This window comes from Rhinatrema bivittatum, chromosome 3, assembly GCF_901001135.1.
Source record: "Rhinatrema bivittatum chromosome 3, aRhiBiv1.1, whole genome shotgun sequence".
Taxonomy (NCBI): Eukaryota; Metazoa; Chordata; class Amphibia; order Gymnophiona; family Rhinatrematidae; genus Rhinatrema; species Rhinatrema bivittatum.
Genome location: NC_042617.1, coordinates 287,595,611 through 287,608,377, shown reverse-complemented (window position 1 = coordinate 287,608,377; position 12,767 = coordinate 287,595,611). Strand labels below are relative to the sequence as shown.

Genomic DNA, 12,767 nt, shown 5'->3' with positions numbered 1-12,767 from the left:
GGCCGCAGCGCCTCTCTCCCTGCATCTCCAGAGCAGCCTCGGGGAGAGCGCGGCAGGACCCGCCCCCTTAAAGGGGCTGAGGCGGGGAAGTCGGGTGGGCCCCGGATGATGACGTCAGATGCACGGGGAGATTTAAACCTCTCCCCGGGAAGGCTCAAATGCCTTTGCAACAAGGTTCTTGCTGGTTTCTGCTGGAGTTCTGCCTTGTCTTCGTCTGCCTTGACCTTGCCTGGAACTGGACTTTGCTTTGCCTGCCACCTGCCTTGACCCTGCCTGGAACTGGACTTTGCTTTGCCTGCCGCCTGCCTAGACCCTGCCTGGAATTGGACTTTGCCTTGCCTGCCGCCTGCCTAGACCCTGCCCGGAATTGGACTTTGCCTTGCCTGCCGCCTGCCTTGACCTTGCCTGGAACTGGACTTTGCTTTGCCTGCCGCCTGCCTTGACCCTGCCTGGTGTTATACTTGGCATCTGCCGCCTGCCTTGTGTTCGCTGGATTGAGTTACTGCTCCACCTTCCAGAAGGGAATTCATCAGGACTACTCTTCGGTGAGTACCCTCCGGACCAAGGGTCCACTACTGATTGGGCTAGAACAGGAAAAGGAGAAGAAACGGAAAGAGTTGGAGCTTAAATTACACAATTTGGAGACAACCCATAAACAACGTCCTGGGTCAATCCCTCTGAAAAGTTTAGACACAGTGAGGGCAGCATTAAAAGATCTGGATGCAGAAGCAATAGCGTATCATTTGGATCTAGTGAAACAAGAATACTATGAGTATGGATATAAACCGAGTAAGCCCACAAGCTAAAAGGTCAAGGCAGAAAAGCATATATATATATATCGTATTAAAGATGCTCAAGGCCAAATACAAATGGAGGCTAAGGCTCTCAAGGACTGTTTTGTGCAGTTTTACACAGAGCTTTATGAGAAGGAGAACACATTGTCCCAGTTGGATATAGGGAAATATTTAGGGGGGTAGATCTCCCAGTGCTATCCCGGCCAATCTCTATAGTGGAAGTAAAACAAGCTATAAAAGGGCTCCTATCCAGCTCCGCACAGGGTCCCTACACATAGAGAACATTTCTTTCTACATCTCGAACAAAGCTATACATCCCGTGGTCCTGGGACTGCCGTGGTTACAGCAACACACCCCGCAGTTTGACTGGGCCACCTTACAACTCTCTCATTGGGGTTCTTCCTGTCACAACAACTGCCTAGAGTCTGTCGCACCCTTGCCCTGCCTGAATACTTTTCTCTCTCTTCCCAGCCTTCCTCCGCACAACTTCTCATTTGCGGATGTGTTTTCTAAAAAGGCCGCGGACACCTTACCCCCACATCATTCCTACGATTGTGCAATCAACTTGTTACCCAACACGAAACCTCCTCGGGGTAGGATATACCCATTGTCCCTGAAGAAGACGCAGACCATGTCGGAGTATATCCGTGAGAACCTGGCTAAAGGCTTCATCCAGCCCTCCAAGACTCCTGCTGGAGCAGGCTTTTTCTTTGTGGGAAAAAAGGACTGGTCACTCCGTCCTTGCATTGACTACCGTGGCCTAAACAAAATCACCGTAAAGGACCGCTATCCTTTGCCCATGATTTCAGAGCTTCGACAGGCTTCAAGGAGCTAAACTTTTCTCCAAATTGGACCTCAGAGGTTTACAATTTGGTCTGGATCCTCCAGGGCGACAAATGGAAGACCGCGTATAACATGTATGATGGCACTTTGAATACCTTGTAATGCCATTTGGTCTTTGTAATGTTCCTGCGGTTTTTCAGAATCTGATGAACGAGGTCTTCAGAGATATGCTCTACAAATGTGTTGTGGTGAACCTTGACGACATCTTCATTTTCTCCCAAGACCTACAAAGCCACCACCAGGATGTCTCCTGAGTTCTCCAGCGTCTAAGAGACAATTAACTTTATGCCAAACTCGAGAAGTGTTCATTCGAGCAAGAGACCGATCCTTTCCTTGGCTCCGTGGTTTCCAGCCAAGGGTTCCGAATGGATCCCCAGAAATTAAAAAGTATTCGAGATTGGCCTCAACTTACAGGCCTCAAGGCCCTGCAGAGATTCCTTGGCTTTGCCAATTACTACCGGTCTTTTATTTACCATTATTCTACTCTGACCGCACCACTCATGGCCATGACTCGAAAAGGGGCCAATCTTTCTCATTGTTTGCCTGAAGCCATGACCGCCTTCCAGGACCTCAAGACCGCCTTCATCCAAGAGCTGTGTCTTTGCCACCCAGACCCCTGAAGTTCCTTTGTCAAAGTCGACGCCTCCAACGTAGGGGCAGTGCAAAGCCAGTACTAGAGTACCCATACCTTATACCGTGCTCTTTCTTCTCCAGTGGAACATAATTATGCAATCGGGGATAAAGAGTTGCTGGCGATTAAACTGGCATTCGAGGAATGGTGACCCTGGCTTGAGGGGGCGCAACATCAGATCACAGTATATACTAACCACAAAAATCTCGAGTATTTACACCATGCTCAATGCCTGAACTACCGTCAGGCCCTCTGGTCCCTCTTTTTTACCCGATTCAATTTCCTACTGTGCTACTGACCAGCTAATAAAAATTGCCGTGCCGACACCCTCTCCAGATCCTTTGTCACAGAGGATGTCCCCGACACTCCACGGCATATTATTGACCCTGCTATGGTCATTCTATCCACCACGTTTCCGGTACCACCTAGGAAGACGGTGGTCCCCTGCCAACTACAATGGAAGATCCTTCGGTGGGCTCATGATTCCTTGACAGCTGGCCATCCGGGTCAATCTATGACTCATTCCACACTCCAGCGTTTTACTGGTGGCCTACCATGAAAAAAGACACCCAGGCATATGTTGAGTCCTGCCCCTCTTGCGCCCGTCATAAGCCCCCTGTGGGTCATCTGTGGGGACTCTTACAACCGCTCCCCGTCCCGAGTGAGCCATGGACCCATATCACCACAGATTTCATTGTGTATTTTCCTTCCTCGGGTGGCACAATACCATTTGGGTCACCACTGACCAATTTTCAAAAACGGCCTACTTCGTGGCACTGCCTGGATTCCCTTCGGCTCCTCAGCTAGCTGATTTATTCATCCGTTACGTGTTCCGGCTCCATGGTCTTCCCAAACATATCCTCTCGGACCGTGCAGTCCAATTCACTGCCCGCTTTTGGAGGTCTCTCTGCAAAAAATTCAACATTTCGTTGGCCCTCACTTCAGCTTACCATCCCCAAGCCAATGGTCAAACGGAGAGAACAAATAGGACCTTGAAACAGTTTCTCCGTGCCTACGTGAATTCACGGCAGAATGATTGGGCCGATCTCCTCTCTTGGGCAGAGTTTGCTCTGAATTCCCATCAGTCTGCATCCACTGGTTCATCGCCCTTCCAAGTGATTTATGGACCTCAGCTGCTGCCAGCTCTCCCGCTGCCTCTGTCGGTACCTTCACCAGTGGCACAGGCCACCGCCCAGGAGTTGCATCGACTCTGGAAACAGCACAAAACAACTCCTCCAGCAAGCAGCCCAAAGATCTAAGAAGTTCTTCGATGCACACTATTGGGTAGCTCCTCAATTTAAACCGGGCGACAAGGTGTGGCTCAGCACCCGGTTTATCCAACTTAAGCTGCCCTTGGCTCGCTTTGCTCCCAGATACATTAGTCCCTTTCCTGTTCTTCACCGTCTGGGTCCAGTTACATACAGTCTTCAATTGCCCACTTCTCTCAAAATCCACAATGCCTTCCACATTTCTCTACTAAAACCTTTGGTACTGTCCATCTTCTCCAAAAAGTCACCAGAGCCCCAACCGTTGTCATCTGAAGTGGACATCACCTACCAAGTCCAAAAGAGGTGGGAATACCTCCTCTTTTGGGAGGACTTTGGGCCTGAATAGAACAGTTGGGAACCTGCAACCAACATCCTTGACAAAGACCTAATCAGGCAGTTCCATGCCACACATCCTGGAAAACCCAAACCCCCGGGGGGGGGGGGGCCTTAAGAGAGGGGGTACTGTTATGGCCGTCAGTCGCAGAAGGCTGCGACCGCTCCAACTCACCTCTTGTGCTGTCATGCTCTCCTCTCCAGGCGAACTCGCGGCTGTGGCTAGCCACTCCCGACGCGTGCCGACTAGATCCCGGGATTCCTCATTGCGGCCAAGACGCCGCCGACCTCCATGTTTCCTCCTCCATGTTTCCAGGTAGGCTCAGTAGCATGCACGTGCCTTCCTAGGCACGTGCATGCTACTGAGCCTACCTTTAAAGATACTAAGGCGGGAACCTCAGGGGCATCTCCTATTGATGACATCACTAAGCCTGGACTCTTAAGCACTGCCCGGGCCCTGCACCATCGACTTGGCAAGGAGTTCCATTGCTAATGGTTCTTGCTGCTGCCTCTTCAGACCCGTGGTTCCTGTGTGCTATGCTACCGGCTTGGACTCTGACTCAGGTACCCGCTCCTCGGGGGCCCGTTCGCACTTCCTGGCTAACCCACTCCTCGGGGTGGTCCCTGCACTTCCAAAAGCTCTGTCTGCTGGCTTCCCCGCTCCTCAGGGTCGTCCCTGGAACTGCCAGCTACTTGGGAGACTCAGCTTGGCGTACCCCGCTCTGCGGGCCAGTGCCTCTTCTACTCCAGTCTGCAACCTGTGCTTCCCTGCTCCTAGGAGCAGTATCTTCACTCTACTTCAGTGACTGCTCACGTCCCCACTCCTTGGGGCAGCGCCTTCGTTCTACTTCAGTGACTGTGCTCACACTTCCCTGCTCCTCGGGGCAGTGCCTCATTCCACATTTGTGATTGGGCTATGCACCTCCCCATTCCTCGGGGTGGTGCCTACGATCCTAGCCAGAGATTCCATCATGCACAACCCCTCTCCTCGGGGCAGCCTACGTCACCACCTCAGAGGCTCAACTCGGGTTTCCCCGCTCCTCGGGTAAGCCTCCCTCGTCACATTGCTCTGCCCCTTGGGCTATCTCTCCTGCACTCCTTCAGAGCTTCTGTTCCACACTCCCTGCTCCTCCAGGCCTGCTCTGCACTTCTCTGTGGAAGCTCCAGCTCTGGCACCTGCATCAACAACCCAGCCTATTTTACTGTGTACTCTTTCTGAACTGTGTCCCTGCTGCAGCTGACCTCGCCTCCTGACGGTGAGGACCTGTGGGGCTCCTCCCCATGGGCGGTACCAACTCTCACCTCAGGCCAAGGGTCCACTAACCCACAGATCCTAACATTAATATGCCAAATTCTAAAGGGTTTTAGCCTGAATGCGAATGATCTACCCAGGGAGAGGTTTAAAGAATCCCTGACCTGTAATGAAAAGGATGGGGTGGGGTGTTGGGAAGGGGGAATAAATAAAAAATAGAGAAGTTAGAGTATTATGAATTGTGTATGTTGGATGCTGTTGATGTTTTGTAATTGTTTTGTATCACAACTCTCTCAATAAACAGTTAAACAAAAAAAAAAAAAGAATTAATGACATTGATTACCGCCATCTAATTCCTTCATTTAACCCATAATCTATTCACATCAAGGTGTTGCACTATCCTGCAAGTGTTCCAGCAACTAGGAAGTTTGACCTGGATGTCATGAGTATGAGGTGAGTGAATACAGTGATATTTTTTAAGTGACTGAACTATGGATGTATATGAAAGCTGCACAAATGATCAGTCGTTAAGGCTGAAGCCTTGATGACTGGCACCACTGCTCACTAACAGGTCGAAACTCTAAGGCCGCAGTAGAAAGAGTGCGGCAGTGCCGGGCGCACCCTCGTTTCCCGCACGCACAGTTCTCTTCACATACCGCTCGATACTCTATTCAGATTGCTTGCAAATGCAAGCCGCGTCCAACCCGTGCTCAATGTGCGTCCATGAAGTGAAACCCCTTTTACTGTATAGGCGGTATATTCAGCGCCTATACAGTAACCCGGGGTGCGCTGGTACCTGTCATTTCAAATGTCATTTCAAGTGACATTTGAAATGACAGGTACCAGGAAGTGGATGGTTCCCCCCCTCCCGAAGCAAGGCGCAGGGCGAAAATTAAAACAAAAGGGAATAAAGTGTAAAGAAAAAGTTAACTTACTGGCGGGAGCCGGCGGGTGCGCGTTCGATCAGGCGGCGGCGGGAGCTGGTGGGCGGGTGGGTGCCCATTCATCCAGGCGGCGGCGGCGGGAGCTGGCGGGCGGGTGCGCGTTCGATCCAGGCGGCGGCGGGCGGGTGGGTGCCCATTCATCCAGGCGGCAGCGGCGGGAGCCGGCGGGCGGGCGCGCGTTCGATCCAGGCGGCGGCGGGCGGGTGGGTGTGCATTCATCCAGGTGGCGGCGGGAGGCGGCGGGCGGGTGGGCACGCGTTCGATTCAGGCGGCGGCGGGAGGGTGGGCGCGCATTTATCCGGGAGCCGGCGGGCGTGCATTCATCCAGGCGGAGGGAGCCGGCGGCGAAAGCGGCCTCCGGCAGCCCCCGCCGGCAGTGAATGAATGCGCGCCTGTGCGACCCGTGCGATTTTGGCGCTCAAGGTGTGACGCCATGACGCTTGACGTCGCCTTGAGCGCCGAAATCGCACGGGTCGCACAGGCGCGCATTCATTCACTGCCGGCGGGGGCTGCCGGAGGCCGCTTTCGCCGCCGGCTCCCTCCACCTGGATGAATGCACACCCACCCGCCCGCTGGCTCCCGCCGCTGCCGCCTGGATGAACGGGCGCCCACCTGCCCGCCGGCTCCCGCCACCGCCTGGATCCAACGCGCGCCCACCCTCCTGCCGGCTCCCGCCGCCGCCTCGATCCAACGCGCGCCCACCCGCCCGCCGGCTCCCACCGCCGCCGCCTGGATGAACGGGCGCCCACCCGCCCACCGGCTCCCGCCGCCGCCTCGATGACCGCACGCCTGGGGGATTCGGAAAGTGACAGGAAAGTGACAGGTATTTATACATATATATAAACAACTTACGCTGCAATGTTAATATGGAGGTCGTCCATGGTTTTTTACACTTTACTCCCTTTGGTTTTACCCCCATTTTTACACTTTATTCCCGTTTTAATTTTCGAACACCACACTAACACCAAGTAGAGGGTAGGCGGTAAACTAACAGGTTAAGGACGCGGCAAAATAGCGGGTTACAAAGGAGATAATCTGAGCGCCCGTCACAGTATCGGAGGGGAATAGCTAATTCCTTCATTATACAGCTAATTCGTTCATTTACATATCATATACATGCTGGGTGCGGAAAGGATTATGCGTCTGTTTTAAGAAGCGCCAAGGACGCGTGAAACTGGAGACTGGATCGCTGGATCGCCTTACGTGTCCGAATTGTGCGCTCACAGCAGGTTACAGACGGGAAATCTTCAACCGCACGTTACAGTATCGATCTGTTACTTGTGTTATTTCAACCTTTCACTCAAATGACATAATGCAAGACTCAGCAAAATTTGCCTGGCAATGTCTCCAGAGCAACTTGGTAGCATTCTTTGTACTTCTGCGCCCCTTGGAGTTCAAACTGAGGAATCACAATCATATATCCCAGGAATCCTCAGGACTGTCACTGCTGGCCTGGATTTCTTTGTATCCATGTGCACACCCCAGCTGTGCGTGGGCCATAAATCATTGTCCTGATTCATCAGATTCTTCCTCTGCAGGTAGCCCAGACCATCCTTTTTTTTTCTGCCCTGAGCTGTGCTTGTACTTTTTATAAAATGGAAGATAAATATATACATTTTTTTTTTGTTGGTTGAACAATTAATAAGGGGGTTTTCAGTATTCTCACGCTCTCATTCTTTTGTCCCATCTTGTTATTTGCTGATTGTAGAAAGACGTGTCCAGCTTCCTCTTCCATCCGTACTCTTGGTTTCTGAACTGAAAGGTGTGCACTTTTTAATTTATTAGGGTCACATTCCCTCATGTTTTAAAAATCCCTGCCTCAAGTTCACTCTCCAGCTGCTTGTGCTCTACATAAACGGAAGATACTATTAATGTAGAATATTGTATTCTATACTATACTAACTAGATATTATATAATCACACTTCTACAGACCTGCACATAAGCAGTTAAATGTAACCCACTTTTTTTGTTGGCTACCACACAAATTCAACTGTAGTGTAAAGTTACTTTTTAAAGGCTAAGTTAATTGGGCTGGTCTGGTAGCTCAGTGCTGGTTTGCGCAGGAGGACCTTGGGTGGGGAAGGGAGGGAACCCTGCTTCTGCTCCCTGTACCCTATTACACCTGGGCTGGCCGAGGCTGGGGATATTACGGAGGAAGCTCTTGCTGCCCGAGTGACACCTGGTGGCTAGGACTAGGGTGCAGACTGTGGCCCCTGGCTGAGGACTGTCATTGCAATGGCTGAGGTGAGTTGGGAAAGTCTGCAGGTGGTTGTGATTGATGGCTCATGGAGCTGTAGCCCAGTGGTGGCTGGTTTAATCTGAGCTGGAAGCCTAGAAGAACTGGAAGAAATTATAGAGCCAAAAACAAAATAAATAAAATAAAGAGGAGCTAGTTACCATTATCAGTACACAAAAAACTAAGAGGCCCATAATTTAGCGGCATTTAGCTGAATAACTTGTGAGTTATCTGGACAAATGCCAACTTTTGAATAATTCAGCCATTTATCCAGCTAAAATTTACTGCTTTCATTTATCTGGATAAAGTAGGGGTGTTCTGGCATGGAGCTGTTAACCGGATAAGTTATCCAGCTAACTCCAATATTTAGAGTTGGCCAGATAACTTATCCATCTAACTCTTGTCATGCTGTAGACTAGTCTGAAAGTTAGCTGGATAAACCTGGCTAGTTAGGTATATTCAATAGTGCAGCTGCACCACTGAATATCCTGAAAGAGTCAGCCAGATAAGTTTATCCGGCTATTTTTGCAAGTCTGCCAGTGGCAGAATATTACTCCCAAAGTAACTAGTTGCAGTGTCAGGTTCATTTTTTAGATATTTTAGCTCTGCCTGACTAGCAGCTGAAGCCTGACTACAAATAATTGGGCATGGATTGTAGGACATCATGGGGGTAATTTTATAACATTGCACATAAATTAGCTGGCAAATATGTGCATAACTTGCACTGATTTTGAAAGCATATAAGCCCATTTTGAAAAATGTTCCACCAAACCTACCTGCTGTCAGGTTCCCATCCTTCAAGACCCAACAGTCTGGGGGCAGGGCCTAGCCTGGGACGTGGTTGCCCAAGCCAGGCCTAGCACAGGCCAAGAACAGTCTGGGAATCTGGCAGGTTGCAAGCAGGAGCTGGCGGTAGACCAGGAGCTGGAGTCAGGAACAAGGTACACACTAGAGCAGGCGGAGCGCTGGGCAGGAGTGCAGGCCAGGAACTGGAGTCCAAAAGCAGGTCACAAATGTAAGGTAGGAGGTTCAGTGGCAAGAGGCAGGTCAGCCATCAAGCTGCTGCGAACAGCTGCCTGCTTCTCAGCACTGTCGCAGCCCCTTTCAGCTGGGCCCCAGCCAAACCCTGATGCCAGGGGCGTGGCCTGCAGCTCTCTCTGAACCAGTCTTCTTTTCTACTGCTTCCACTTCCTTCAGATTCCCAGATGGACCATCTGGGGCCCCTGATCTTGCCCTGCTACCTGCACACATACACACACATCTGCTCCTACTAAAATGGATGCAGAATGTTTTCATGAAAATTTATGTACATACTTTTTTTAATTCGTAACTATAGATGTAAGTCCGAACTCCTCCTCAGCCCTGCCCCCAGGAATGCCTTTGGTAAGTCCAGGTAAACTTAACATGTGAACATAACATACACTCATAAGTTTATCCGCATATCAGACAAGCAGTTTTGTAAAATTCCACTTCTGCCCATATAACACTTTGAAAACTTCCTTCCCTGCGTCTCTGCACCAAAAGTATCCCAGAGTTATGAAGGTAGAGTGTGCAATTACAAGTAGCCTGTCACACATTTACTTGCATGTGCAGAGGTGTGACTGGTTTCTGTTAGTTATTCAGAAAAATGCCAAAATGCTGGTTTATAAGTTTACATGATACTGCACACCAAAATGGGCATGTGAGCTAGAACCTACCAATTCCTTCAAGCAAGTAATTACTTGATGTGTAATTACTTCTCTCCTTTTGAGTTCAGATAACAGGATCTTTAATTGCCAGCCAGGCCCAGATTTAGGTGTAGGCAACAAAGGCAAGTGACTAGAGTGCCAAATTTTGTAGGCACCAAGTACCTGGGCTGAAGAGGAGCCTCTTCCCAACTTGCTTTAGGATTGGATGGCACTTCAAAGTGGTGCAGCAGAGGAACTCTGGTCACCACCCATACTCTCTGCTCTTCACTCTCTGGGATGAGGGGTAGATATCCTCACAGCTCTCTGCTCCTTCCTATGAGTGACAAAATCTTAAATCTGGCCCTGTTGCCAACTGTCAGTGAATGTCTTTTTGCAGCTTGTTCTCCTGCTGCTTTATCTTTGTCTGAGAAGTGCTGCACCAGATGCAAGCTTCAGGGTGAACACTGGGAAATGTAGTTCAAAAGACTATATTTCACTCCATGGAATGAATCCTATCAGCCACATTTCCCAGGATACCTCATGAATCATAGTTCCAGTGGAACACTACACTATTTTGGAGTATAATATGATAGGAGTCACCAGATAGTTCCATGTCATCATCAAGGAGAGGTTGGTGCACCCTGCAAGTCCTTAGATGCAATGAAGGTAAAATCCACATTAGCTCAGTCTATCCCTAAAACATGGAGCCTTCCTAACCCTAAGGTGAGCCCGTCACACTGACAAAAACAAAAAGACTGTTATTAGTAGGGTTGGGAAGGGGAGAAAATTTCATTTATTTTTTCATTTTGTGTTTGGGGGGGCTTTTTCTCCACAAATTTCATTGTGTAATGTTTATATCATTTTTTTAGTTTAAAAACAACAAAAGAAACTTTGAAAAGAAAAAAAAAGAAACTGGGCCTTCCAGGGCTTCTTGTGCCCCCCACACATCCCTCCCACCTGGAAAAATGTCAGGGCCAGGATCATCCTTGGCCCTCACCCAGTCCGGGGGAATCTTCAGGTGAGGCCCTGGCATAGGGACACAGTCTCTGGGCCAGGCTGCAGGGCTGGGCCTGGGCTCAGGCCCTGGCCTAGACTGAGGCCCAGGCATCGGGCCTAGATCCAGGCCGAGGCCCCAGTGTTGGGACTGGGCAAGGAGGCAGCGTCAAAGTATGTAAGTATGGGGGAGGTTATCAGGAAATTTCCCGGGCTTGGGCCTTTGCTCAGGTCTCATCCTAGGCCCCAGCATTGGACCAGGGCCTAGGCCAAGACCCCAGTGTCACGCTCAGATGTAGCCCGCGGCCCCTTCGTCAGGTAGTAGTCTATGCCTAGGTGAGTCCTTGGCTTCGGGCCTAGGCCTAGTCTCAATTGGCAACATTTTTTTTTTTAATTGGTTTTCAAAACGAAACGAGATTCCAACAAAATTTCATCAGAATTTAACTTGTTCTGTTTTGAATATGATCCGAAATGAAAAAGGAAATTTTGTCTCTTTTCCTATTTCGTTTCTCCTAAATGCTCATCCCTATTTAGTAGCCATTTTCCATGTCATCATAAGATGTCAGTTCAGCTTTAGCAGATTTCTTGATGGACTCCAGTGCTTGCTGTCTTACATACTGTTATGAGAGGGAGAATTATGAAACCAGGTCTGGCTCAGAATATAATCAAGTTCAGCTGGCATTCCATGGCACCCCTGCTGGACAGGAAATAAAATGCAACTAACATTCCCCCTCAGTAAATCAAATAAAACAGATATTTTCAGAGCTCTGAAAGTTTATTCTTGCTCAAAGCTGCTTTTTGTTCAGGGAGAATTGGGATAAGATGAAGCAACATACTTTCCACCATTACCATAGGAAGACTTGGTCCAAGTCCAGGTCTGAATCTGAGCTGCTCGTCCACCCAGATGGATATTACACCTGTAGGAAGGTAAGAGTGAGGGATAGAGGGAAACAAGGGAGAGGAAAAGAAAGGAGAGAGATTGGGCAAGGATACAGAGAGAGAGAGAGAGAAAAGAGAAAGAAAGGTGAAGAAATGAAGGAGAGAAAAGCAAAAATAAGAGAGAAAGGAGAGAAGAAGATAAGGAGCAAGAAAAAAACAGGGAGAAAAGGATAAGGTTATTTTTAACCTGACTAAAAGTTCAGCCTTGTGATATGTTTTACTGTCCTACATCACAAGCAGCACACTTTGAGCTCTGCTGGTTGGAAAAGTGTTAAATAAATAAAGTATGATGATGATGATGTAATCCCCTATGCTGCAGGATATTATTGACAAGAACATTCTAAGAACCTGGGCTGGCCATGGATTTTGTTGCAAGCATCAAAAACAGTGAAGCACGGGAAAATCAGAGGTTTTCATTGGGAAGGGTATAAGGTGAGGCCCAGACTGTGGAGCAGAGCGATGTCCCTACCAAAAAGCACTACATGGCCCCCCCCCCCCCCCCCCATTTCCCTTTCCACCACTTGGATAACATGCTTAACAAGCGGGATATTAAGAACAATAAATTAATTGAAATGGAGGCAGAAAAAGGCAGCAGGAAGGGAGGGAGACTCCTCAGCACACTGAACAGGACAAGACATTACAGCCTGAAAGCAGCACAAACCAGACCCTGGAATGACAGCAATTAATTCAGCACCAAGGAGAACGACCTTCTGGAATGCATCCTGGAGTACCACATGGAGCTGTTTAGGAAGAAGTTGACAAAATGTTCCACAACTGCCATGGATAAGCACTGGAAGGCCACTATAACAGATATCAGCAGCTTAGGGATATCATGCTGCTTCTTGTTCTTCACCCTCTTGCCCCTC

At 49.4% G+C, this 12,767-nt stretch overlaps 1 protein-coding gene across 1 annotated transcript in view; it reads right to left on the bottom strand.

Moving 5' to 3' along the window:
- Positions 1-11,718: 11,718 nt before the first annotated feature.
- Positions 11,719-12,767, bottom strand: part of LOC115087551 (poly(U)-specific endoribonuclease-D-like) — a 32,157-nt gene continuing 31,108 nt past the window's right edge. The window contains exon 7 of the mRNA XM_029594906.1: positions 11,719-11,879. Coding sequence (XP_029450766.1) covers positions 11,765-11,879 — 115 coding nt within the window. The 3' untranslated portion in view covers positions 11,719-11,764. The remainder of the gene's footprint in view (positions 11,880-12,767) is intronic.